Source organism: Ambystoma mexicanum, chromosome 13 (genome assembly GCF_040938575.1).
Source record: "Ambystoma mexicanum isolate Mex_15411 chromosome 13, UKY_AmexF1_1, whole genome shotgun sequence".
Classification (NCBI taxonomy): domain Eukaryota; kingdom Metazoa; phylum Chordata; class Amphibia; order Caudata; family Ambystomatidae; genus Ambystoma; species Ambystoma mexicanum.
In genome coordinates, this window is record NC_090938.1 from 785,881,948 (window position 1) to 785,908,901 (window position 26,954).

Below are 26,954 nucleotides of genomic sequence, written 5' to 3' on the forward strand. Positions count from 1 at the left end.
TTTATATCGTTATGATTCGCAAGTGATTTTTCGGTGAAATTAATCCTTTTGAGTGGGCTAGCATGCATATGGTTGTAGATTTAGTGTGTTGAATGAAGTGAGTAATACATATGAAGTTCGGATGCCCATACTATTATTTTTTTTTTCGTTTGGGTGACAGGTATCTCCTCCCCTTTTGCCGCTGCCATCTGTACGCCACTCCTGCAGATGGCTTTTACAGTCGACACCTGCAGCTTCGAGTTAATCAGTGGAGCACCATTATGATCTTATGGGACGATCGCCAAAGGGCCACATGCCCTTACGCAGTACTAGTGGCTAGGAGCAACATATCAACCTTTCAGCTGGACTAGTGCCTACTTCATGGGACGGCCCTGCGGTTCTAGGCGCTTCCATGTTGCCTTTTTGAACGTAAATGTAGCCCCTGTGTACCATGAAGGAACAGGGCGTCACACAAGAAGAAGCTGGTCATTTATTGCGGATGCAGCCCACAGTAATGAAAATTATTTGGGAGTTTATGAGCAAATAGCTGTATGGGCTTGGTGATTTTGATGTGCATTAAATTTATATTCAGATATTAACCGTGTAGCGTTATTCTTTGCTAGTGATGTAGCATATTCCGATTTGTGGCGCGATGTATTGTGAGATGATCTGCATTGGGTTCCGGCTTCTGAGTAGAGTTGTGTGGTACTGTACTGGCCGCGTTTGCCTACGAAGCCCAGTAAGGTCAGGGATAGGGGCTGCCATTATGACTGTTTTTATGATGTCATGCTCAGGGGCGGGGGATTAGCTTTTGTGCAACAGATGCCGGTCAGCCAGGTGGATTGGTGGAATAATGGGATTATCAGAAAATGGCTGGTCACAGGTGCCTGTGTTTGCGTGCGTTTCTTGGAGGGAGACTGAGGTCAGGTCCATTGGAATTGCTTCTGTATTCGTGCCATCTGTGCCCTACAGCTCCCATTGGCCCCTCTTGAGATGAGCCTGGCTGCTCAGTCACTCTGCCAACTTGTGTGGTACATGCTTATGCTGATGGTTGGTTTGTCTACTGGCAAGAGTACAGGGCTGGTGCAGTCTCCCTCAGGATACTGCTTTGAATGTTGATTTACACTGGTGGCAAGCGGTGGGGGACTATTGTTGTTTTGTCTCATGGAATATTTCAGTTCATTTTGGTGTACTTGAACCTTCACATGCCTGTGCTGCATCAGTACGGCAATGGTGACATGCCAAATATGGATGGCCACTCACAAGGCACTTGGAGCCCCTGCATGCATTTGTTCGTTGGCATGCATGGGTGACTTGTACATTTCACTGGTTGCATAGTGTGACTACATTGCGCCTACGAGGAGTTGTGCAATGTGGGCAGGGAGTGGAGTACAGGCACTCAGTAGGGCCATTTACGGTTGGTTCGCGATGCCGTAATTCTCACCATGGCGGAATGGTACTTTCCGCCATGCTTGATGGCGTTAAGTAAATGTCCGCTAGGGTCAGAATTCGTGTACCGTTGCGCCATGGCGGAAATTACGGTTTTGCAAGGCGCGCGTGCGCGTACTTGGTGCAGTTAGCGTTGGCGTTCACTACGGTGTCGCTAATGGCATCGTACTTTACGGTGACGGGTCATAATCGCAACGAGCGGTATTCGATGGCGGTATTACATTTCCGCCATCGTTTTTCGAATTCCGCCAGGGTCAGAATGAGGGCCATAGAGTCTGTCTTGCCATCATCAGTGTTTACCTTAAGCGATATTGATCTGTTATTTCCCGTACTCCTGCCTATTGACTTGTGGAAACAGATTAGGACTGTAGATGATGTACCTGGGTTAGGAGATCCATGGGATAACATGGTTAGACTCGATAGAGAAAGGCCAGCTGGGGAGAGACCACCACAGGTAATACTGACTTTGCCTGATAGAATAGTTACGAAGTTGAAAGCTATAATTCCTGAAAGAAGGATTATTTGGGACAAGCTTACTGCATGTGTCCAAGGAAAGTCTGAGGGTGCTAACGAGTTCTTCAAGCAGTTCGAACAAGTATTTTCAGATTTCAGTGGACAAGATTTGAGCACAGAGTCTGGAAAACGACTATTTGTGGACAAATTTGTGCGTGGATTACTGCCTGACATCCAGTCGCAAATCATGTCCTCAGAGAGCGCTTGGCAAGCAAAGTTTCAATCAGAAGTATTGCATATGGCTCAGTACTATGAGAATCGTGTCAATAACGAAAAAGAAAGAGTTGAAAAGAGAAAAGGAGACTTAAAAATAAAAGTTCTATTCTATTGCAGCAAATTGTTAGAGGCCCTAGAGGGGGTAATTCGCAATTTAGGGGTTAGTATGTTCCACAGGGAAATGCACCATTGGGTCCTGTAAACATAAACCAGTGTGCTTATTGCAGACAAGAGGGTAACTGGCGTGCACAATGCCCGATCCTCCAGCAGAGATCGAATAATGCATTTGGTAATATGGGTAGACGATCCAGAGGCCGCCCTGGGGCAGGGGACCCTGGTAGAAGTCAGTTTTCGCAGGATTCACAGCAACCTTTTTCACAGGACAATCAGGCACCAAGTGTGGATAATAGAAACATTTTTGATCATCCTTCTGCTGCTTACCTCTCTGAAAAACTTCCTTTCGATGACATTCTGTGTCGCTAGGATTGCCCGAAGCAGGGTTTGGAACCCACGCCTATTCCCGTTAATCACAAAGGTCCCTACGTTGAGATGATAGTGGGAAACAGGAAACATCTATTCTTGATATATACAGGGGCACAGAAGTGTTCCATTGACCATTCACAGGTTCCAAACATTCCACTGTCAGGGCAAACCAATGTTTCTGTAGGGTTTTCTGGCACACCAGTAGTCTGTCCGGTTTCTACGCCGGTACCTATTACTTTGGGTCCATTTACGGACCACTGTCCATTCCTCTTGACTACGAATTGCGGAGAGAATTTATTGGGGTTGAATCTGTTGAAGGAATTAAATGCGGTAATTCATTGTTCTTCTGATGGAGTGCATTTGATGATTTCACCACAGCAACTTTCTGTCTCTCAATTCTTGACCAGACCTTTGCCGCCAGAATTCAGAGATGTTCCGGAGTGTTTGTGGGCAATTGATGATAATTATGTCGGTGTTTTGCAAATTGAGCCTGTTAAGATTATTTTGAAACATGGAGTAAAGTTGGCACGTATTCCCCAGTATAAGATCTCGGTCAATGGTGAGTAAGCTTTGAAATGCATAATCTACGCTTTTGTGCATCGTGGGGTAATTGAGGAAATTTCAGGTAGTTTGTGCAACAGTCCGATTTGGCGATAATGCAATTCCTTTCCATTTCATTATTGATTTACGTGCCATCAATAAGATTGTTGCTCCACAATTTCCCATTGTGCCTGATGTGACGACAATATTAACTATGATTCCGGCTTCAGCTACTCACTTTAGTGTTGTGGATCTAAAGAACGCCTTCTTTAGTATTCCTATACACAAAGACAGTAGATTCTTGTTTGCGTTCACCTTAGGGGGACGCTCGTTTACCTTCACCCATGCACCGCAAGGATACACGGAGAGTCCTAGCATTTACAGTAGGGCTTTGAAAGAGCAGCTCGACACACTCAAGTTGCCCACCACTTGTACACTGCTTCAGTATGTCGAAAAATTACTCTTAGCTGCTGACTCAGAGAGCGCCTGTAAGGAGGGCACTGTGTTGCTGCTTTTCCACCTAGCACGACATGGACACAAAGCTTTGCTTAAAAAGTTTCAGTATTGTCGACAAAGGAGGGAAGAAGGTTGACGCCTGAGCGGATAAAAATCATTTCTAGCATGTCTGTCCCAAATACACAGAAGGAAGTCAGAGCCTTGATAGGAATGGCTTCTTACTGTAGGCAGTGGATCCCAAACTTTTCCTTAGTGATTAAACCAATGTTGGCTTTGATGAAGAAGGGCATTTCTTCGTCATTACCGTGGAACTTGGAACACCAGCAAGCATTTGATCTGCTCAAGACTGCATTGTGCTCGGCACAAGTTTTGGGCACACCAAACTATGAAAAAGCCTTTGTGTTGTATGTGCATGAATGTGATGGATGTGCTTTGGCTGTATTAACACAGGAACATGAAGGGAAGAATAGGCCGTGCAGCTACTTTTCTTCCTCCCTTGATCCTGTTGCATGCGCTTTGCCAAGATGTTTGAGAGCTGTCGCTGCTGCTGCTATGTCAGTAAAACAGAGCGAGGGAATGGTCCTAGGCCATGCTATAACCCTGATGGAACCTCACTCTGTAGATGTTCCATTAAACAGAACACAAATGCAACACCTCACCTCTGCATGATTAACGAGATACGAATTGATCTTGTTTGCACCGCATATTCAAATAAAGAGGTGATGTGTCCTTAATCCGGCTGAACTTTTACCTTTCCCACAAGGTACTGCTTGCAGTGACGAAGAGTCACATGACTGCCTTTACACTACAGAGCAAGAGACAAAAGGCAGAATTGATCTAAAAGATACTCCTTTGAACAATCCACAAGGGGAGCTATTTTGTGATGGCTCCTGTTTCAAAATCCCGGATGGTACATCCACAGCTGCTTATGCAATCACCACATTGAGCACGGTCGTGGAGACCAAAAGAATCACGCATAACTCTGCGCAGGCCGCGTAGATTATAGCATTGACCCGAGCTTGTGAACTTTCCGAAGGGCTTACCGTAAATGTATATACTGACAGTCAGTATGCTTTTGGGGTGGTTCATAACTTCGGCAGACTTTGGGCAGAACAAGGTTTCTTGACCTCACATGGCACTAAAATCCAGTATGGCTCCTTGATAGTATGGTTACTCTCAGCGGTTGCACTCCCTACTCAGCTAGCAATTATGAAATGCGCAGCACATCAGAAGATCATAGATAATGTAGGAAAAGGGAACGCTTTTGCTGATCAGATAGCCAAACATAATACCACTGATCTCTCTTCAGAAATGTATACTTCAAGGGAAGCCACAAATGCCTGTACTTTGGATGAGGGTATTGAATCTGTGAGAAACATTCAAGCTGATGCCACTTTAGAGGAATCTAAGAAATGGGCTGAGGGTTTGGCAAAATTGGATATCAATGGGTGTTGGGTGACAAAGTAGAAGGGAAGTGGTTACTGCCAGATGCATACATTACGATGGTCGCTATGGCTCATGGTCCCACCCATATTTGTGCACGAAAAGTTACCAAAATGTTGCAAAATGTGTAGGTGAATAACAAAATCTCTAAGGTAGCCGAGCGCTTTGTCCAAGGGTGTATGATTTGTTTGCAGCATAATGTGGGAAAGAGCACATCGACTCCTAGGGGTAGTTTTGGTCCACCTTCTGTCCCCTTCGAGTTTATACACTTCGATTTCAATGAAATGGAGCGTTGCAATAATTACAAGTATGTACTAGTTGTTATCTGCGCTTTTAGCAAATGGGTTGAAGCCTTTCCTGTCAAAGATGCCACAGCTATGACAACAGCGAAGACCATGCTGAAGGAATATTTTCCTAGGTTTGGTTTGCCAAGAGTCATCTGGTCGGATAATTGTCCACATTTTATCGCTGCTGTAATTCTGCAGATATGCACAGGATTACAGATCGATAAATGGTTCCATTCGGCTAGGCACGCTCAGAGTGCTGGTTTAGTAGAAAGACATAACGGCATCATTAAGAACAAGCTCGCTAAGACGTGTGCCGGCACCAAACTGAAATGGCCGGACTCCTTACCGATCATGTTATTGTCTATAAGAATGACCCCTCAAACTAAGACTGGGCTCTCTCCATTTTAGGTGGTCATGGGTAGGCCAGCTAACATTTGGAATTTGCAAAAACCCTGTTCGCTACGCAATGTTGACCATGTACTTCTTTCTGACTATTGTGGACATTTAACTAAAAATCTGTATTTGATTTACCACCAGGTGCAAGAAGCTTTAACTGTCAGGTACAAGGGCCCAGGCAACAACATAAGGGAGGGGAACTGGGTCCTCATCAAGTCGTTTGAACGATCTTCTTGTCTCGCACCTCGTTGGCGGGGCCCGCAGCAAGTTCTCCTGGTCACACAGACAGCGGTGCGAGTGGAGGGCAGGAAGCACTGGATCCACGCGTCTCACATCAAGAGGATTCCTTTCCCTTTGTCACACGAATAAGAAGACACAGAACCCCTCACCAATACCATAGCCAACGATCACAAAGCATCAAACAGCATCAAGAGTGCGTCAGAGACTCTCCCTGAGCCCGTGGGGCCTGGGGAAACAGCCGCTTCATCTCCACACTCTCCAACAGATCCTTTTTCAAATTCCGTTCTGAATCTTGTGTTAAATCCTGCTTTGAATTCAGCGCTTCCACCAGGAAGTAACGACGCGTTGTTTGCGGATCACTCAGTACCAGGGATCATAAGGTACGATCTGCGTCCGAGGAAGTAGACTTACTGCATGGTTCGGCTGTGCCATCAAGGAGAATCATCGAAGGGCTTGTCTCTTTGGCCCGATCTTTTGTACATAAGGGGATTCTGTTGGCTAGGGTTTGGAAAAAAAGGACTAAGAAGCCGCTCGATCTGGAGATCGCTAGCACATTAACTTTGGTGTATTCGTTTGAAGAAACAATGCCTACAACCGCTTCCACTCGTACGGAACAGATAAGAGACTGTGACCGATCGTAAAAATGAACAATCGAATGCATGGGCCCCGAAAACATATTGTTGTCTTGTGATTATGTTAACTGGTTTCACAATAGTCATTGCCTTAGGATTCTGGTATCTGGAAGAAGTATATCCGCTTGAAATTCTGTTATCCACTGAAAATGTACCCACTGTTTCTACACCTTTCGTGCATCTGCACACTCTATCTCCTAGAGACTCTCAGCACAGACAGCGTTACCATAACAATACTCTATTACTCATTATGAATGCTACACATGCCATTTTTAATAAGTCCAATTGTTGGGTCTGCTTGCATTTACCACAACACGGGGATAAGGGGAGGGGTTGGTTTACCTTTGATGACTGCATGCTATGCTTCTCTAAGGGCACTATTCTTTGGCCGATGAAACAATAGCATCTCAGGGAACTTTGATGGAACTAACTAGGACGATTTTCAGAAACGTGTTCTAACGCCCCTGGGATGCTCACTCTTTGCAAATAGGAGCAAGCCTAATGTTGCTTCTATTAGGCCTTCTGATAGACTGCCCCGTCCTTTTCAATCTTTGATCTCTTTCAAGGTGGCTCCCATAGGCAATAGGCATGCCACGCCACCTTCTTACACTGTTAACCACAGCCCCGATTCAGTTTCTTTCTGCATACAGAGGAATAGTACTCAGTCAATGGGTGATTTCAAGGGTTGCGCCAACGTTGCGAGTTCGACTAGTGAGGACAGACCTTTGTATGTAGGCGAACCTGTCTACTTTGTTTGCGGTAATGTAGCATTTCCATGGTTACCCAGGGATTGGTAGGGAACCTGTTATTTAGGGATTCTGTTACCCGGGGTATTCATGGCTAGCACTGTAGAAATTTCAAAGACTCGTCCACGGTGGAATGAGAATGGCGATACTTCAGCACAAGTTCTGGGCGATGTATCTAAATCCTTTATGCCATTTTGGGGGCAAATACTGAACTCTGAAGATATCAGAAGACTAGCAAGAGTACTGGAGAGGACCATCAACCGGATCACGGACACTCTATAACATGACTTTAGAACAAAAAGCAATAAGGTTAGTGGCACTTCAGAACCGGATGGCATTAGACGTCATCCTGGCAGAACGTGGAGTATGTAAATTAGTGGGGTCCGCTTACTGTGTTTTCGTGCCAGATTCCTCCCCAACTATCTTTAGGGCGATACAAAATCTTCACGTTCTCAGTTCAGAAGTGCATGTTCGCGAGGGAAACTGGGATCTTAGCACTTGGTTCTGGGACTTATTGCAATCTTGGGGATGGAAGCTACTTTCGGTCTTACTGATTATTTTAGGTATTGTGTTGTTTTTCTGTTGTTGTATACAATGTCTTCCTGGGATGTGTTTGATGCTAGGAGGATGTTGTGCACAAGCGATGGGTACATTAGGAGACAAGGTATATGCCCCAGAGAAAATATCTAATGAATTCGTGCTGAAGGAAATCTCAGTATCTGACCTCATGGAGATCGATATCTCTGATAGTGATTCAGGATGAATGGACATTGAGACGTGGAGGTACTCATAAAGTGACTAGAAGTAGCTTAGCGCTTGGCTTAGGCCAAAAGGAGGGTTTGTTAAATGGGGTATCATATTGTGCCTCCTTTATTGTATATATTGGCCTAAGCCCAGTCGCTCTACGAAGAAAACAGCGTTGCAAAGTTCCGATTCTAGATCGACTTTGTCGCCATTTTAGGTCCATCCGCCATTTTGATTTCTATTCTAAAGTGATTCTGTGTCCTAAAATGGTGGACAGTGTTTCCCGCTTGTAACTAAGCCGCCCTGAACTTTGTACGTGAGTTAATGTATAAACTGTCTGTTGGCCGAATGTTTGGGTTGAGTAAAGAGACCTTGTCCCATGCCAGACTTGTAGACAGAGGATTGTCTGCGCCAACAAGTCTGATCCGCGGACATACATCGACTACAATGTTATACCAATACTGAACGTGGACACTAGCTGAACTGCATTGTATAGGACATGTGTTAAGTCTTATTGTTAAATCTGAGAATACACTGTTGCCATTGTAACTTGTTTATATGTAAACTGAGGATGATCCATGAGCAAATTGTTGGACAAGCCAGAAGTGAACTCGGCACGAACTCTAGACCACGGATTATTAACCTGTAGAGGGGCTGGACATTATGATTGGAAATGTATAAAATGTACAACTGTTTAGACGTCCAGTACCACTCACTTCTCACACCGAAAGGGCTGGTATTCGCTGTGATGTACTGAGGGCCAGATAGCTATCTGATACTTTCTTTCTTTGTAACTGTGCAGTTTTATAATAAAGATCTGTGAATCTTTATAAGCCTGTGTTTGGTGTATTTCCTTTTGGGGTACTCCGCCTCGATATCTCCTTTTGCTTTTACAGAAGGGGTGACACTGATGCCTCATCGGACTGTTATGACCTTGGAAGGAGCCTCATGGGGTTCTGTTGTGTTGACTGGAGGCAGGAGTCATTTCGTCATCCCAAGCCCGCCCCACTAGACCCCTCAATCCACATGCCCCTTACCAGTGACAAACAGCAGCCGCAGCAGCTCCCTGCAGTGACAGACAAAGCACCAGCCTCATAAGCTGTGTACATGGCAATCTCCCTGCAGTGACACAATGCACAGTGCCCCCCTCGCCCCCCTGGCAGTGAGCCAGTACCTTGCGGCTGCCGGCCATGCCCAGGTTCTTCTGCCGGTCCTGGGACTCCAAGAGGCGCTGGTGGTACCAATCCCGGGCCTTCTCGACCATTTCCAGTCCATGCAGGAGAGAGTCGCGCTCCTGCTCCAGCTCCTTCAGCTGCCGCAGCTGCAGAGGAAGAGAGAACGAGTTAGGGAACACAAGAGGGAGCGGGGGCAGACATGAGGTACAGAGGAAGAAGAGGCAGCAGCGGGCAAACATGAGGTACAGAGGAAGAAGAGGCAGCCGAGAGCAGGGGCTGGTCGGGGGCAGACATGAGGTACAGAGGAAGAAGAGGCAGCTGAGGGCAGACATAAGGTATAGAGGATGAAAAGGCAGCAGCGGGAAAACATGAGGTACAGAGGAAGAAGAGGCAGCTGAGGACGGCACTGGAGGCAGACATGGAGTAGAGAGGAAGAAGAGGCAGCGGCAGGCAGGCGCTGCTGGGGGACAGACATGAGGTACAGAGGAAGAAGAGGCAGCTGAGGGCAAATATGAGGTACAGAGGAAGAAGAGGCAGCCGAGGGCAGGCGCTGCTGGGGGACAGACATGAGGTATAGAGGAAGAAGAGGCAGCTAAGGGGAAATATGAGGTACAGAGGAAGAAGAGGCAGCCGAGGGCAGGCGTTGCTGGGGGGCAGACATGAGGTACATAGGAAGAAGAGGCAGCCGAGGGCAGGCGCTGGGGACAGACATGAGGTACAGAGGAAGAAGAGGCAGCGGCGGACAAACATGAGGTACAGAGGAAGAAGAGGCAGCCGAGGGCAAGCACTGCTGGGGGGCAGACATGAGGTACAGAGGAAGAAGCAGCAGCTGAGGGCAGACTTGAGGAGCAGCAGAGGGCAGACATGAGGTACTGAGGAAGAAGAGGCAGCTAAGGGAAGGCGCTGGTGGGGGGCAGACATGAGGTACAGAGGAAGAAGAGGCAGCTGAGGACAAACATGAGGTACAGAGGAAGAAGAGGCAGCTGAGGGCAGGCACTGGGGGCAGACATGAGGTACAGAGGAACAAGAGGCAGCCGAGGGCTGGCGCTGCTGGGGGCAGAAATGAGGTACAGAGGAAGAAGAGGCAGCTGAGGGCAGACATGAGGTACAGAGGAAGAAGAGGCAGCTGAAGGCAGGCGCTGGGGGGCAGAAATGAGGTACAGAGGAAGAAGAGGCAGCTGAGGGCAAACATGAGGTACAGAGGAAGAAGAGGCAGCTGAGGGCAAACATGAGGTACAGAGGAAGAAGAGGCAGCCAAGGACAGGCACTGGGGGCAGAAATGAGGTACAGAGGAAGAAGAGGGAGCAGAGGGCAGGTGCTGGAGGAAGAAATTAGGTACAGAGGAAGAAGAGGCAGCGCTGGTGGGGGAGCAGAAATGAGGTACAGAGGAAAAAGAGGCAGCTGAGGGCAAACATGAGGTACAGAGGAAGAAGAGGCAGCTGAAGGCAGGTGCTGCTGGCAGGCAGGGATGAGGTACAGAGCAAGAAGAGGCAGCTGAAGGCCGGCGCTGGGGGCAGAAATGAGGTACAGAGGAAGAAGAGGCAGCTGAGGGCAGGTGCTGGCGGCGGGCAGACATGAGGTACAGAGGAAGAAGAGGCAGCTGAAGGCAGGTGCTGGGGGCAGAAATGAGGTACAGAGGAAGAAGAGGCAGCTGAGGGCAAACATGAGGTACAGAGGAAGAAGAGTCAGCTGAGCGCAAACATGAGGTACAGAGGAAGAAGAGGCAGCTGAAGGCAGGCGCTGCTGGGGGGCAGACATGAGGTACAGAGGAAGAAGAGGCAGCTGAGGGCAAACATGAGGTACAGAGGAAGAAGAGGCAGCCAAGGACAGGCACTGGGGGCAGAAATGAGGTACAGAGGAAGAAGAGGGAGCAGAGGGCAGGTGCTGGAGGAAGAAATTAGGTACAGAGGAAGAAGAGGCAGCTGAGGGCAAACATGAGGTACAGAGGAAGAAGAGGCAGCTGAAGGCAGGTGCTGCTGGCAGGCAGGGATGAGGTACAGAGCAAGAAGAGGCAGCTGAAGGCCGGCGCTGGTGGCAGAAATGAGGTACAGAGGAAGAAGAGGCAGCTGAGGGCAGGTGCTGGCGGCGGGCAGACATGAGGTACAGAGGAAGAAGAGGCAGCTGAAGGCAGGTGCTGGGGGCAGAAATTAGGTACAGAGGAAGAAGAGGGAGCAGAGGGCAGGCGCTGGGGAAGAAATGAGGTACAGAGGAAGAAGAGGCAGCGCTGGTGGGGGAGCAGAAATGAGGTACAGAGGAAGAAGAGGCAGCGCTGGTAGGGGGGCAGACATGAGGTACAGAGGAAGAAGAGGCAGCTGAAGGCAGGTGCTGGGGGCAGAAATGAGGTACAGAGGAAGAAGAGGCAGCTGAGGGCAAACATGAGGTACAGAGGAAGAAGAGTCAGCTGAGCGCAAACATGAGGTACAGAGGAAGAAGAGGCAGCTGAAGGCAGGCGCTGCTGGGGGGCAGATATGAGGTACAGAGCAAGAAGAGGCAGCTGGGGCAGGCACTGGGGGCAGACATGAGGTACAGAGGAAGAAGAGGGAAAGGAGGGCAGGCGCTGGTGGGGGCAGCCATGAGGTACAGATGAAGAAGAGGCAGCTGAGGGCAGACATGAGGTACAGAGGAAGAAGAGGGATCTGAGGGCGAGGAAGAAGAGGGATCTGAGGGCAGGCACCGGTGGGGGCAGACATGAGGTTCAGAGGAAGAAGAGGCAGCTGAGGGCAGGCATGAGTTACAGAGGAAGAAGAGGCAGCTGAAGGCAGGCGCTGGGGGGCAGAAATGAGGTACAGAGGAAGAAGAGGCAGCTGAGGGCAAACGAGGTACAGAGGAAGAAGAGGCAGCTGAGGACAAACATGAGGTACAGAGGAAGAAGAGGCAGCTGAAGGCAGGCGCTGCTGGCGGGCAGGGATGAGGTACAGAGCAAGAAGAGGCAGCTGAAGGCAGGCGCTGGGGGCAGAAATGAGGTACAGAGGAAGAAGAGGCAGCTTAGGGCAAACATGAGGTACAGAGGAAGAAGAGGCAGCTGAGGGCAAACATGAGGTACAGAGGAAGAAGAGGCAGCTGAAGGCAGGTACTGCTGGCAGGCAGGGATGAGGTACAGAGCAAGAAGAGGCAGCTGAAGGCCGGCGCTGGGGGCAGAAATGAGGTACAGAGGAAGAAGAGGCAGCTGAGGGCAGGTGCTGGCGGCGGGCAGACATGAGGTACAGAGGAAGAAGAGGCAGCTGAAGGCAGGCGCTGGGGGCAGAAATTAGGTACAGAGGAAGAAGAGGCAGCTGAGGGCAAACATGAGGTACAGAGGAAGAAGAGGCAGCTGAGGGCAAACATGAGGTACAGAGGAAGAAGAGGCAGCTGAAGGCAGGCGCTGCTGGGGGGCAGATATGAGGTACAGAGCAAGAAGAGGCAGCTGAAGGCAGGCGCTTGGGGCGGAAATGAGGTACAGAGGAAGAAGAGGCAGCTGAGGGCAAACCTGAGGTACAGAGGAAGAAGAAGCAGCTGAGGGCAAACATAAGGTACAGAGGAAGAAGAGGCAGCCGAGGACAGGCACTGAGGGCAGAAATTAGGTACAGAGGAAGAAGAGGGAGCAGAGGGCAGGCGCTGGGGAAGAAATGAGGTACAGAGGAAGAAGAGGCAGCGCTGGTGGGGGAGCAGAAATGAGGTACAGAGGAAGAAGAGGCAGCGCTGGTAGGGGGGCAGAAATGAGGTACAGAGGAAGAAGAGGCAGCTGAGGGCAGGCACTGGGGGCAGAAATGAGGTACAGAGGAAGAAGAGGCAGCTGAGGGCAAACATGAGGTACAGAGGAAGAAGAGGCTACTGAGGGCAAGCTTGAGGTACAGAGGAAGAAGAGGCAGCTGAAGGCAGGCGCTGGGGGCAAAAATGAGGTACAGAGGAAGAAGAGGTAGCTGTGGGAAAACATGAGGTACAGAGGAGGAAGAGGCAGCTGAGGGCAGGCACTGGGGGCAGACATGAGGTACAGAGGAAGGAGAGGGAAAGGAGGGCAGGCGCTGGTGGGGGCAGACATGAGGTACAGAGGAAGAAGAGGCAGCTGAGGGTGTGAAAACAGAAAAAGAATATCGAGGCTGAGTACCCCAAAATGAAATACACCGAACACAGGTTACAAAGGAACATACAAAGTACTTTATTTTATACTGAATCCAGTTACAAAAACAGCAAAATCAGATAGCTATCGGCCCTCAGTACAACACAACGAACTCCAGCGTGGTTCAGTGTGTTCAGTGAGAGACGCTGTACATTAGAATGCATTAGCTTTTTATACATTTAGTGGGTGCGATGTCCAGCCCCACGCCGGGTTCATATTTTTTTAATACATCACCGATCTAGGGTTCGTGCCAAGTCTCAAATAACTGCATATAACTGGTTTGCCTTTAATACATGTATCAACAAGCGTATGCAACAACTGTGTATTCTAAAGTTTTCCATGCAGGCCTTCTTAAACATGAATACAATGTAGTTAAGCAGATGTTCTTCGTTCAGTATTTGAACACATTGTCTCAGCATATGCTCGTGGATTAGTTTTCATTGTATGAGTAATCCTTCTACACACAGGTCAGTGAAGGACAAGATCTCAGTTCATGACCTCAACAAGTGGCCTTCAGGCAAATTACATATTAGCTATGTACAGAGGTCAAGACGGCCAGGTTGTATTCTGGAATGACATCGTCCACCATTTTAGCTCACAGGGTGACTTTTACACAACGAATCCTAAAATGGCAGCTTGACCTAAAATGGCGGCCTACATGGATTTAAGGTCAGGACCTTGCAACACAGATTTCTTTCGCAAGCGACTTTCAAGAAGCTTGGCGTAGGCCAATATTAAATATATTTATTACAATAGGAGGCACGGTATATTTTCTATTTCGACAAACCCTCCTTTTGGCCCATGCCAAGTGCTAAAAACTACTTTGTATCTCCTTGCAAATAACTCCATGCATCATTGTCCATGCACCCTGAATCACTATCAGAAATATCTATTGCCACTAGGTCTTTTGCTAAAATATCCTTCAATACGTATTCTTTGGAAGTCTTATCTGGGGCATACACTTTATGTCCTATCAAACCTATCGCTTGTGCGCAACATCCCCCTAGTATCGCACACATACCAGGCAGACACTGAATACAACAACAAAGAAACAACAGTATTCCCAAAATAATCAATAAGACCAAAAGCACCTTCCAACCCCAAGACCGCAAGAATTCCCAGAACCAAGCGCTCAGATCCCAGTTTCCCTCGGGAACATGCACTTCGGAATTAAGGACTTGCAGATTCTGTATTGCCTTGAAGATAGTTGGGGAGGAATCTGGTACGAAAACACAGCAAGCGGACCCCACTAATTTGGATACTCCACCACGCTCAGCCAGAATGACATCTAATGCCATTCGATTTTGAAGTGCTACTAATCTTATCGCCTTTTGTTCTAACGTCATATTATAGAGTATGTCTGTGGTCCGGTTGATGGTTCTCTCCAGTACTCTCGCTAGTTTTCCGATATCTTCTGAATTCGCTATCTGCCCCCAAAATGGCACAACTGATTTTGCTATATCTCCCAAGACTTGTGCTGGGGTGTCACCATTCTCATCCCGCCGTGGACGAGCCTTCGAAACTTCTTTTGTACTAGCTATAAACATCCCAGGTAACAGAATCCCTAAATAACAGGTTCCATGCCAATCCCTGGGCAACCACGGGAATGCTACATTACCGCAGACAAAGTAGAAAGGTTCGTCTACATACAAAGGTCTGTTCTCCCCAGTCAAATTTGCAACGTTGGCACAACCTAAACATGTTCCCATTGACTGAGTTCCATTCCTCTGTATGCAGAAAGAAACTGAATCGGGACTATGGTTAACAGTGTAAGAAGGAGGCATAGCATCCTTATTGCCTATCGGAGCCATTTTGAAGGAAATCAAAGATTGAAAAGGACGAGACAGTTTGTCAGAAGGCCTAATAGAAGCAACATTTGGTTTACTCCTATTTGCAAAAAGAGAGCATCCCAGGGGAGTCAAAACACGTTTCTCAAAACTATTCAAATTGGTGCCATCAAAGTTCCCTGAGATGCTATCATTCCAACAGCCAAAGAGCAGTGCTCTAAGAGAAGCTTAGCAGGCAGTTGGCAACGGTAAAGAATGAATATACCAACCTAGCCCCTTATCCCCGTGTTGTGGTAAATGTGAGCAGACCCAGCAGTTGGATTTATTAAAAATGGCATGTGTAGCATTCATGATAAGTAGTAGAGTGTTATTATGGTACCTTTGTCTGTGCTGGGAATCCCGAGCGGATAAAGTGTGCAAATGTACAAAGGGAGTAGGAACAATGGGTGCACTTTCAGTGGGCAACAAAAGTTCTAAAGAGTGAGTTTCCTCAAGGTACCATAATCCTAAGGCAGCGACTATTAAGAACCCAAATATCATTATAAGAATACAGCAATACGTTTTCGGGGCCCAGGCATTTTGTCCATTGTCCCGGTTGGTCACCCCCTTATTTACAAGTCCAATACGAGCGGTGGTGGTAGCAGGCATTGTAGTCTTCGGATGGAAACCCCAATGTTCGTTGCTGGCGACCCCCCCAGTCGCGCGACTTCTTAGTCCTTCCACAACCCTAGCCAACAGAATCCCTTTTTCTCAAATTTGGGCAAAAGTAAGCCCTCGATGACTCTTTTCCTTCTCCGAATGCACAGCCAAACCGTGCCGTAAGTCTATCTTCGTGGTCGCAAGTTATGTCATACTTTTCCTGGTACTGATTGATCCAGAAACAATATGTCGTCACTTCCTGCTGGAAGCAACATGTCGGAGGCAAGTGAAGAGGCTGAATCTGAAGCAGCCCTTTCCGGGTGCAAAATTTGTGGAGTGTGGAGACAAAATGGCAGCTTTCCCAAGCCTCCCAGGCTCAGAGATATTCTCGGACACACTCTCAGTGCTGCTTACTGCTTTGGGATCATTGGTTGCAGTATCAGCGAGGGGTTCTGTTTCTTCTGCAGCGTGTGGCAGAGGGCGAGGAAGTTTCTTGATGTGTGACGCGTGGATCCAGTTCTTTTGTCCAGCTACCCGCACCACTGTCTGGGTGACCAACAGGACCTGGAATGGCCCACGCCAGCGAGGCGCGAGGCAGGAGGGGCGCTTAAACGATTTGACGAGCACCCAACTCCCAGGCCGTATGCTGTGGCCCGGGCCCTCGTATCGTACAGGTACAGCTTCTCGTACCTGGTGATAAATCATATACAGGATTTTAGTCAATTGGCTACAATAATCTGAAAGTAGTACATTTTCAACATTCTTTAAAGTTCGACATTTTGGAAGATTCCAGATATTGGCAGGTCTCCCCATTACCACCTCAAATGGAGAGAGCCCAGTCTTAGTTTGAGGGGTTGTACGCATGGCTAGTAACACGATCGGTAAGGCGTCCGGCCATTTTAGTTTGGTGCCGGCACACGTCTTAGCGAGCTTGTTCTTGATGATACCGTTGTGTCTTTCTACTAGTCCGGCGCTCTGAGGATGTCTGGCCGAATGGAACCGTTTGTCAATTCGTAACGCTGTACATATCTGTAGAATTACAGCGGCGACAAAATTTGGACCATTGTCCGACCAGATAACTCTCGGCAAACCGAACTGGGGGAAGTATTCCTTTAACATAGTTTTTGCAGTGGTCATGGATGTAGCATCTTTAACAGGGAAAGCCGCAACACATTTACTAAAGGCACAAATGACCACAAGGACATACTTTAAATTGTTGCATCGTTCCATTTCAATGAAATCAAAGTGAATAACTTCGAAGGGGACAGAAGGTGGGCCAAAACTTCCCCTTGGAGTTGATGTGCCCTTTCCCACATTGTGTTGTAGGCAAATCATGCAGTTCTGGACGTAGCGCTGGGAAATTTTCGAAATCTTGTCATTTGCCCAAACTTTTATAACATTTTCGTAACCTGCTGGGCACAAACATGTGTAGGGCCGTGTGCCATGACAACCATCATCATGACATAGGCGTCAGGTAACAGCCATTTTCCTTCAACCATGTCCACCCAACACCCATCATCATCAAGTTTCCCCAAGCCTTCAGCCCACCTCTTAGACTCTTCCATTGTGGCATCAGCTTGGATATCCCGTACAGACCCAACACCCTCATCCATTACATAGGCATCTTCAGTCCCCCTTGAAACATACATCTCTGTGAAGAGATCTGTGGCAGTTTGTCTAGCTATCTGATCAGTGAAAGCATTCCCTTTTCCAATATCATCTACAATCTTTCGATGTGCTGCACATTTCATAACTGCTAACTGAGTAGGGAGCGCAAGCGCTGAGAGTAGTTGCACTATTAGGGAGCCATGTTGAATCTTGGTGCCATGCGAAGTTAGGAACCCTCTTTCTGACCAAAGTCTCCCAAAGTTGTGAACCACCCCAAAGGCATACTGACTATCAGTATATATATTTACTGCAAGCCCATCGGAAAGTTCACAAGCTCAGGTCAATGCTATAATCTCTGCGGCCTGCGCAGAATTATGCATAATTCTCTTAGTTTCCACAACCGTGCTCAATGTAGTGATTGCATAAGCGGCTGTGGATGTACCATCCGGAAGTTTAAAGCAGGAGCCGTCACAAAACAGCTCTCCTTGCGGATTATCCAAAGGAGTATCTTTCAAATCAATTCTACCCTTTGTTTCTTGTTCGGTCGTATACAATCATGTGACTCTTCATCGCTGCAAGTAGTATCTTGCGGAAAAGGTAGGAGTTCAGCCGGATTAAGGACACAACACCTCTTAATTTGAATGTGAGGAGCAAACAAGATCAATTCATATCTTGTCAACCGTGCAGAAGTGAGGTGTTGCGTTTGAGTTCGGTTCAATAGAACATCTACAGAGTGAGGCAACATCAGGGTTAGATAATGGCCTAGGACCATTCCCTCACTCTGTTTTACAGACGCGGCAGCAGCAGCGACAGCGCGCAAACATCTTGGCAAAGGGCATGCTACAGGATCACAGGCGGAATAATAGTAACCGCACGGCCTATTCTTCCCTCCATGTTCCTGCGTTAATACACCCAAAGCACATCCATCACATTCATGCACAAACAATACAAAGGCCTTTTCATAGTTTGGTGTGCCCAAAACTGGTGCAGAGCATAATGCAGTCTTAAGCAAGTCAAACGACTGCTGGTGGACCGCGTTCCATGGCAATGGCGAAGAAATCCCCTTCTTTGTCAAAGCCACCATCGGTTTGATCACTAGTCAGAAATTCGGGATCCACAACCTACAGTAAGAAGCCATACCTATCAAGGCCCTAACTTCCTTCTGTGTATTTGGGACAGACATGCTAGAAATGTGTTTTATTCTTTCAGGTGTCAATCTTCTTCCCTCCTTTGACAGGAGATAGCCTAAATAGGCGACCTCCTGACAACAATATTGAAACTTTTTAAGCGAAGCTTTGTGACCATGCTTAGCTAGGTGAATAAGTAATAACACAGTGCCCTCCCTGCAGGCACTCTCAGAGTCAGCAGCTAGAAGTAAATCGTCAACGTACTGAAGCAAAGTACAGGTAGAGGGCAATTCAAGGGTATCAAGTTGTTCTTTCAAAGCCCTACTATAAATACTAGGACTCTCTGTGTACCCTTGAGGTGCACGAGTAAATGTAAACGGCGTCCCCCTAAGGTGAACGCGAACACATATCTACTATCCTTATGTATAGGAATACTAAAGAACGCATTCTTTAAGTCCACAACACTAAAGTAAGTAGCTGTAGCTGGAATCATGGTTAGGATTGTTGTTACATCAGGCACAATTGGAAATTGTGGTGCCACAACTTCATTAATGGCACGTAAATCAATTATAAAACGGAATGGAATTACATTGTTGCCTTTCTTGTACACGGGTAAAATCGGACTATTACACAAACTTCCTGAAATTTCTTCAGTCACACCGTGATGGACAAAATCGGAAACAATACATTTCAAAGCTCGCTCGCACTCAACCGAAATCTTATACTGGGGAATGCGTGGCAGCTCAATTCCATGCTTCAAAACTATCTTAACAGGCTCAATCTGTAAAACACTGACATCATTGTCATTGACAGCCCACAAGCTCTCTGGTACATCAATGAATTCTGGAGGCAAAGGTCTAGTCAAAGATTGCGAGGCAGAAAATTGCTGTGGTGAAATCGTCAAGCACACTCCATCAGAAGAACAATAAATCACTGCATTTAATTCTTTTAACAAATTCAACCCCAGCAAGTTCTCTCCGCAATCCAAAGTCAACAGAAATGGACACTGGTCCGTAAAGGGACCCAAGGAAATAGATACCGGCATAGAAACCGGACAAACAACTAGTGTACCGGAAAACCCTACAGAAACATTGGTTTGCCCTGACAGTGGAATGCTTGGAACCCGCGAATGATCAATGGAACACTTCTGTGCTCCAGTGTCTATCAAAAACTGATGTTTCCTATTTCCCACCACCATTTCAACGTAGGGACCTTTCTGATTGATGGGAATAGGTGTAGGTTCCAAACCCTGCTTCGGGCAATCCTAACGAAACAGAATATCATCAAAAGGAAGCTCTTCAGATAAATATGCAGCAGAAGGATGATCAAATATATTCCTAGTGTCCGCACTCGGAGTCTGATTGTCCTGCGAAAAAGGTTGCTGAGGGTCCTGTGTAAACTGACCTCTACCAGGGCCTCCTATGCCCGGGCGACCTCTGGATCGCCTACCCATATTACCAAATGTATTATTCGACCTTTGTTGAAGGACGGGGCATTGTGCTCGCCAATGACCCTCTCGACGACAATAAGCACACTGGTTAATATTCACAGGACCCAAGGGCACATTCCCCTGCGGGACATACTGACCTCTAACCTGAGAACTACCCCCTCTGGGGCCCCTAACAATTTGCTGCAATAGCACTTTAGTTTTTAAATCGCCTTTCCGTTTTTCAATCCTATCTTTTTGATTATTGACATGGTTCTCATAGTACTGAGACATGTGCAGTACTTCTGATTGTGATTTCGCCTGCCAAGCGCTCTCAGAAGACATAATCTGTGATTGGATGTCAGGCAGCAATCCACGTACAAATGTGTCCACAAATAATCTTTTCCCAGTCTCTGTGCCTAAGTCTTGTCCACTGAAATCCGAGAATACCTGTTCGAACCCATTAAACAACTCGGTAGCACCTTCAGACTTTCCTTAGACACAGGCCGTAAGCTTGTCCCAAATTCTCTTTTCGGAAATTATGGTTTTTAATTTAGCAATGATTCTATCAGGTAGAGTTAATATCACCTGTTGTGGTCTTTCGCCAGCTGGCCTTTCCCTATCGAGTCTGGTTATATTTGCCCATGTATCTCCCAACCCGGGTATATCGTCAATAGTTCTAACTTGTTTCCATAAATCCACGGGCAGGAGTACAGGAAACAACAAATCAATGTCACCTAAGGTGAACACTGAGGACTGCAAAACGGATTCCATCTCTTTATAGAACCCTGTCGGATTTTTCCTAATATCGGGGATAGATTGCCTAATAGTATTCACTTCCTGTCTTGAGAACGGGACGTGAACAAACTGTGATACATAATGTGCAGGAATGTTCACAGCGACTATATTATTTACAGCATCAGCCGCAACCTCAACCTTCGGGACAAATGTCGGAGGAGCCTCTCTCATAGGCAACTGAGAAATAGGTGACTCTGAACGCTTACTAAGCAACAGAGCCAAGTCGAGTGCTAAAGCAGTCGAAGAAGTGTCAAGTGAAAAATCTCTCTTATAAATGCTCAGTAACTCTGTGGGACAACTAATCTTCCTTTTAACACATTCATCCTGCAGGTATTCTACCATTACCTGTATCACTTTCCTCTGCATTTCCAACATATATTGACTATATGTGTCATATACCTCAACTGGAGTTATCGTTATGTCTGAAATCCATCTAATCGCGTCTTTCTTACAAATTCGCATTTCCTCCGATATCGGTTTACGACACGGAAGGAACCGTTTCTGTACATACATATTCTCCTCTTCATCATCCTCATTCTGTAACTTTTCTAACTCCTTTCTATACCCAAATAACCTCTTGACATGCTCATTTACCTTCTCCACAGTGTCTCTAGAAAGCGCTAGAGTATTTAGATCCCTTAACCCTTGCGGAACATCCGCATTATTTAATCTTCCCCACATCATACATAACTGAATCCCTAAACCTTCAATAAAAACATTTTTCTCAGGAAAATTATCCGTATTACAAAGTGTGGAAAAAACGCTAGCTTGATCATCCTTCTCCATACAATGCTTAGCCCATGCAATTAACTCACGTTTCTTCTCTGGCGGTACAGTATTGCGAGTGACAACTTTTGTTCCTGTACCTCGATCGATTACAAGCAGCTCAGGATCACTTGGAAGAGAGGGAGCAGGCAAATCGATGGAGGTACTATAACTGGTGTGATAAAAAGAGGCGGAGGAGCAGGTGGAGGGACAAAAACCAGAGGAATAGGAAAAACAGGTTGAGCAGGAAGAGCAGGAATAACAGCAGGAAGAGGTACAGCAGTGGCAAGAGGAACATACGGAGGTGGCGCAGAGGCACCAGGCCTTCGTTCATTTAATATTTTGTCAATAAACCCATCAGAAATATGAAGATCTTTAGAAGGAGAGATTTTCTGAATTCCAAGTGAGAAAGCCCTATCCATATTTTTAGTCGCCTCAGACTGTTTGTTTTGGTCATATAACAATGCTTTTTCAGCGTTCGTTTTATGACGACGTGTATGTTTCTCTCTACCTTTAAGTTGTTGCAACGCTTCTTTTTTCCAATTCTGCAAAACACCAAATGCTGCAGGTCTAGCCTTTTTCTTTAACAAGACTGACTCCAAATATTCTATGCGAGGGATCTCAAAACTACCATTGATTGGCCACTGAAGTTCGGAGGCATGTCTGGTTTGTCTGTGCCAAATATCATTAAATACTATACTTCCAATGCCATACTTACAGTACATAGTACATGCCGGCGACCCCTCCTGTGGTGCGGGACGGCTAAATTCCAAAGATTGTCTATCACTGCGGAATAATGCCCTAAAGCAGGTAGACAATTTCCCAGGCATATCTCAAATTCTTGGTGTTACCTGGTCAATAATTGTGTCTGCAGATACAATGCGCCAAAATTCAAATTGTCAGGGTTAAATTAAGAATCGGGTCACGGCTCACCTGACCAAACCTAAGGAGGACCGATCGGTACTTCTAAGAATCTTACCTAACTAATCTTACCTCGTGTATGGTGATTTCGGCAAATCTACCCGCCTTGATAAGTGGACCCTCGTCAAGATGCCGTCTCGGACCACACGCTTATCGTCCAAGGATCGGGTCGTGCAGCGCTGTTGAGGTTTCGCGTCTCATTCAGGGGGCCCCTTATGTCACACCGTCTGATCCCGGTCCGATAGCGTGTGTCAACCTTAAACAATCCGGCATCAATCTTGAGGGTCCCTATTCGGGCGCCAACTGTGAAAACAGAAAAAGAATATCGAGGCCGAGTACCCCAAAAGGAAATACACCGAACACAGGTTACAAAGGAACATACAAAGTACTTTATTTTATACTGAATCCTGTTACAAAAACAGAGCAAAATCAGATAGCTATCGGCCCTCAGTACAACACAACGAACTCCAGCGTGGTTCAGTGTGTTCAGTGAGAGACGCTGTGCATTAGAATGTCTTGGCTTTTTATACATTTAGTGGGTGCGATGTCCAGCCCCACTTCGGGTTAATATTCCTTTTAATACATCACCGATCTAGGGTTCGTGCCAAGTCTCAAATAACCGCATATAACTGGTTTGCCTTTAATACATGTATCAACAAGCATATGCAATAACTGTGTATTCTAAAGTTTTCCATGCAGGACTTCTTAAACATGAATACAATGTAGTTAAACAGATGTTCTTCGTTCAGTATTTGAACACATTGTCTCAACATATGCTTATGGATTAGTTTTCATTGTACGAGTAACCCTTCTACACATAGGTCAGTGAAGGACAAGGTCTCAGTTCATGACCTCAACAAGTGGCCTGCAGGCAAATTACATATTACCTATGTACAGAGGTCAAGACGGCCATGTTTTATTCTGGAATGACATCGTTCACCATTTTAGTTCACAGGGTGACTTTTACACAACGAATCCTAAAATGGCGGTTTGACCTAAAATGGCGGCCTACATGGATTTAAGGTCAGGACCTTGCAACACAGATTTCTTTCGCAAGCGACTTTCAAGCAGCTTGGCGTAGGCCAATATTAAATATATTTATTACAATAGGAGGCACGGTATACTTTCTATTTTGACAAGGGCAGACATGAGGTACAGAGGAAGAAGAGGCATCTGAGGGAAGACATGAGGTACAGAGAAAGAAGAAGCATCTGAGGGCAGACATGAGGTACAGAGGAAGAAGAAGAGGCAGCTGAGGGAAGGCACTGGTGGAGGTACAGAGGAAGAAGAGGCAGCTGAGGACAGGCACTGGCGGGGGCAGAAATGAGGTACAGAAGAAGAAGAGGCAGCTGGGGCAGAAATGAGGTACAGAGGAAGAAGAGGTCGATGAGGGCAGGCACTGGGTGCATTAATGAGGTACAGAGGAAGAAGAGGCAGCGCTGGTAGGGGGGGCAGAAACGAGGTACAGAGGAAGAACAGGCAGCTGAGGGCAAACATGAGGTACAGAGGAAGAAGAGGCAGCTGAGGGCAGGCACTGGTGGGGGGCAGACATGAGGTACAGAGAAAGAAGAAGCAGCTGAGGGCAGGCGCTGGTGGGGGGCAGACATGAGGTACAGAGGAAGAAGAGGCAGCTGAAGGCAGGCGCTGGGGGCAGAAATTACGTACAGAGGAAGAAGAGGCAGCTGGGGGCAAACATGAGGTACAGAGGATGAAGAGGCAGCTGAGGGCAGACATGAGGTACAGAGGAAGAAGAGGCATCTGAGGGCAGACATGAGGTACAGAGGAAGAAGAGGCAGCTGAGGGAAGGCACTCGGGGAGGTACAGAGGAAGAAGAGGCAGCTGAAGACAGGCACTGGCAGGGGCAGAAATGAGGTAGAGAGGAAGAAGAGGCAGCTGGGGCAGAAATGAGGTACAGAGGAAGAAGAGGCTGCTGAGGGCAGGCACTGGATGTATTAATGAGGTACAGAGGAAGAAGAGGCAGTGCTGGTAGGGGGGCAGAAATGAGGTACAGAGGAAGAACAGGCAGCTGAGGGCAAACATGAGGTACAGAGGAAGAAGAGGCAGCTGAGGGCAGGCGCTGGTGGGGGGCAGACATGAGGTACAGAGGAAGAAGAGGCAGCTGAAGGCAGGCGCTGGGGGCAGAAATGAGGTACAGAGGAAGAAGAGGCAGCTGAGGGCAAACATGAGGTACAGAGGAAGAAGAGGCAGCTGAGGACAGGCAATGGGGGCAGACATGAGGTACAGAGGAAGAAGAGGCAGCTGAGGGCAGACATGAATACAGAGGAAGAAGAGGCAGCTGAAGGCAGGCGCTGGGGGCAGGAATGAGGTACAGAGGAAGAAGAGGCAGCTGAGGGCAAACATGAGGTACAGAGGAAGAAGAGGCAGCCGAGGACAGGCACTGAGGGCAGAAATGGGGTACAGTGGAAGAAGAGGCATCTGAGGACAGGCGCTGGCGGGGGCAGAAATGAGGAGCAGAGGAAGAAGAGAGGGGTACAAGAGTACAGCTCGACACATCTGCTGGTATATACTCATGGACCCCCTAAAGTGTTCGCCGTCTCTGATTGCTGCATTCAAGGACAGGCGTCCTGACAGTCTCTTGCTGTGTCCATGTTTTATAGGGGCTGTGTCTCAATTGTGTGCTTCACCACGGCCAAATGACAGAGATGGGCTGCCCACAGGGGAGGGCAGTGTTCAGGGATGGGCCTCAAGCAGGGATGGGCAACACAGAGAGAGGAGCAGTGTTCAGGCATGGGCGTCAAGCAGATGGGCCTCAAGCAGGGATGGCCAGTGTTCAGCGATGAGCCACACTGAGGGAGGAGCAGTGTTCAGGGATTGGCCTCAAGCAGGGATAGGCAGTGTTCAGTGATGAGCCACACGGAGGGAAGAGCAGTGTTTAGGGATGGGCTTCAAGCAGGGATAGGCAGCGTTTAGCGATCAGCCACACGGAAGGAGGAGCAGTGTTCAGGGATGGGCCTCAAGCAGGGATGGGCAGTGTACTGGGATGAGCCACAGGGAGGGAGGAGCAGTGTTCAGGGATGGGCCTCAAGCAGGCAGGGGCAGTGTTCAGGGATGAGCCACAGGAGGGAGGAGCAGTGTTCAGGGATGGGCCTCAAGCAGGGATGGGCAGTGTTCAGCGATGAGCCACACGGAGGGAGGAGCAGTGTTCAGGGATGGGCCTCAAGCAGGGATGGGCAGTGTTCAGGGATGAGCCACAGGGCGGGAGGAGGAGTGTTCTGGGATGAGCCATAGGTGTGGTGTCATGTGCCGGGGAATAGCCGGTCACGTGACACTAGTAAACATGGGAGGATAATAAACAAACCCTCGGAACTGACGTAATAACAGCAGTCCGGGTCGGTTAAGTACCACAAACAGTCGTGTGTCTTTGTTTCTGCGCAGCAACACGTTTCGTTATAATATTAGGGCTAAATTGCAGTCTGACTAGCAGAGCGTTGGTGTGTGATGAAAACACCACAAGAGGGAGGGAGGGAGGGAGGAGCAGTGTTCAGCGATGAGCTACACGGAGGGAGGAGCAGTGTTCAGGGGTGGGTCTCAAGCAGGGATGGGCAGTGTTCTGGGATGAGCCACACCGAGGGAGGAGCAGTGTTCTGGGATGAGCCACAGGGAAGAAGGAGCAGTGTTCAGCGATGAGCCACAGGGAGGGAGGAGCAGTGTTTGGCGATGAGCCACACGGAGGGAGGAGCAGTGTTCAGGGATGGGCCTCAAGCAGGGATTGGCAGTGTTCAGGGGTGAGCCATGGGGCGGGAGGAGCAGTGTTCAGCGATGAGCCACACGGAGGGAGGAGCAGTATTCAGCGATGAGCCACATGGAGGGAGGAGCAGTGTTCAGCGATGAGCCACATGGAGGGAGGAGCAGTGTTCAGGGATGGGCCTCAAGCAGGGATGGGCAGTGTTCAGCGATGAGCCACAGGGAGAGAGGAGCAGTGTTCAGGGATGGGCCACAAGCCGGGATGGGCAGTGTTCTGGGATGAGCCACACCAAGGAACGAGCAGTGTTCTGGGATGAGCCACAGGGTGGGAGGAGCAGTGTTCAGCGATGAGCCATAGGGAGGGAGGAGCAGTGTTCTGGAATGAGCCACAGGGAGGGAGGAGCAGTGTTCAGGGATGAGCCACACAGAGGGAGGAGCAGTGTTCAGGGATGGGCCTCAAGCAGGGATGTGTCTTGGGACAGGACTGGGGTCTGCAGTGGGACTAACCCGGTCACTTGGCCACTTCTTGCCTATTCCCCACTCTCCTGCATGCGTCTCCTACCCGCACCCTCATTATAGTGACGTACAAATGGCCAGAGTGCGCTTATTCCTTGTGGCTTAAAAGGCTGCAGGTGTATTACATGTAGACAGCAATCAGACTAATTCAATTCTACTTCATGATTCTCAACACTGCACAACACACTTTGGCTACATTATTGTCATGCAGCGACCAGCGACTACATCCTTGCTTCCCCCTTTCCTTTCCAACCATCTCCAACTTTA

The 26,954-nt window shown here is 47.9% G+C and overlaps 1 protein-coding gene across 3 annotated transcripts in view; it reads right to left on the reverse strand.

Annotated features, from left to right (window-relative positions):
* Positions 1-26,954, reverse strand: part of SAPCD1 (suppressor APC domain containing 1) — a 143,027-nt gene that overhangs the window by 37,716 nt on the left and 78,357 nt on the right. For 2 of the 3 annotated variants that reach the window (XM_069635147.1, XM_069635149.1), the window contains one exon: positions 9,299-9,445. The exons of the other annotated variant lie outside the window; for it this stretch is intronic. In XM_069635147.1, the coding sequence (XP_069491248.1) occupies positions 9,299-9,445 (147 nt within the window). The remainder of the gene's footprint in view (positions 1-9,298; positions 9,446-26,954) is intronic. 3 annotated transcript variants of the gene reach the window in all.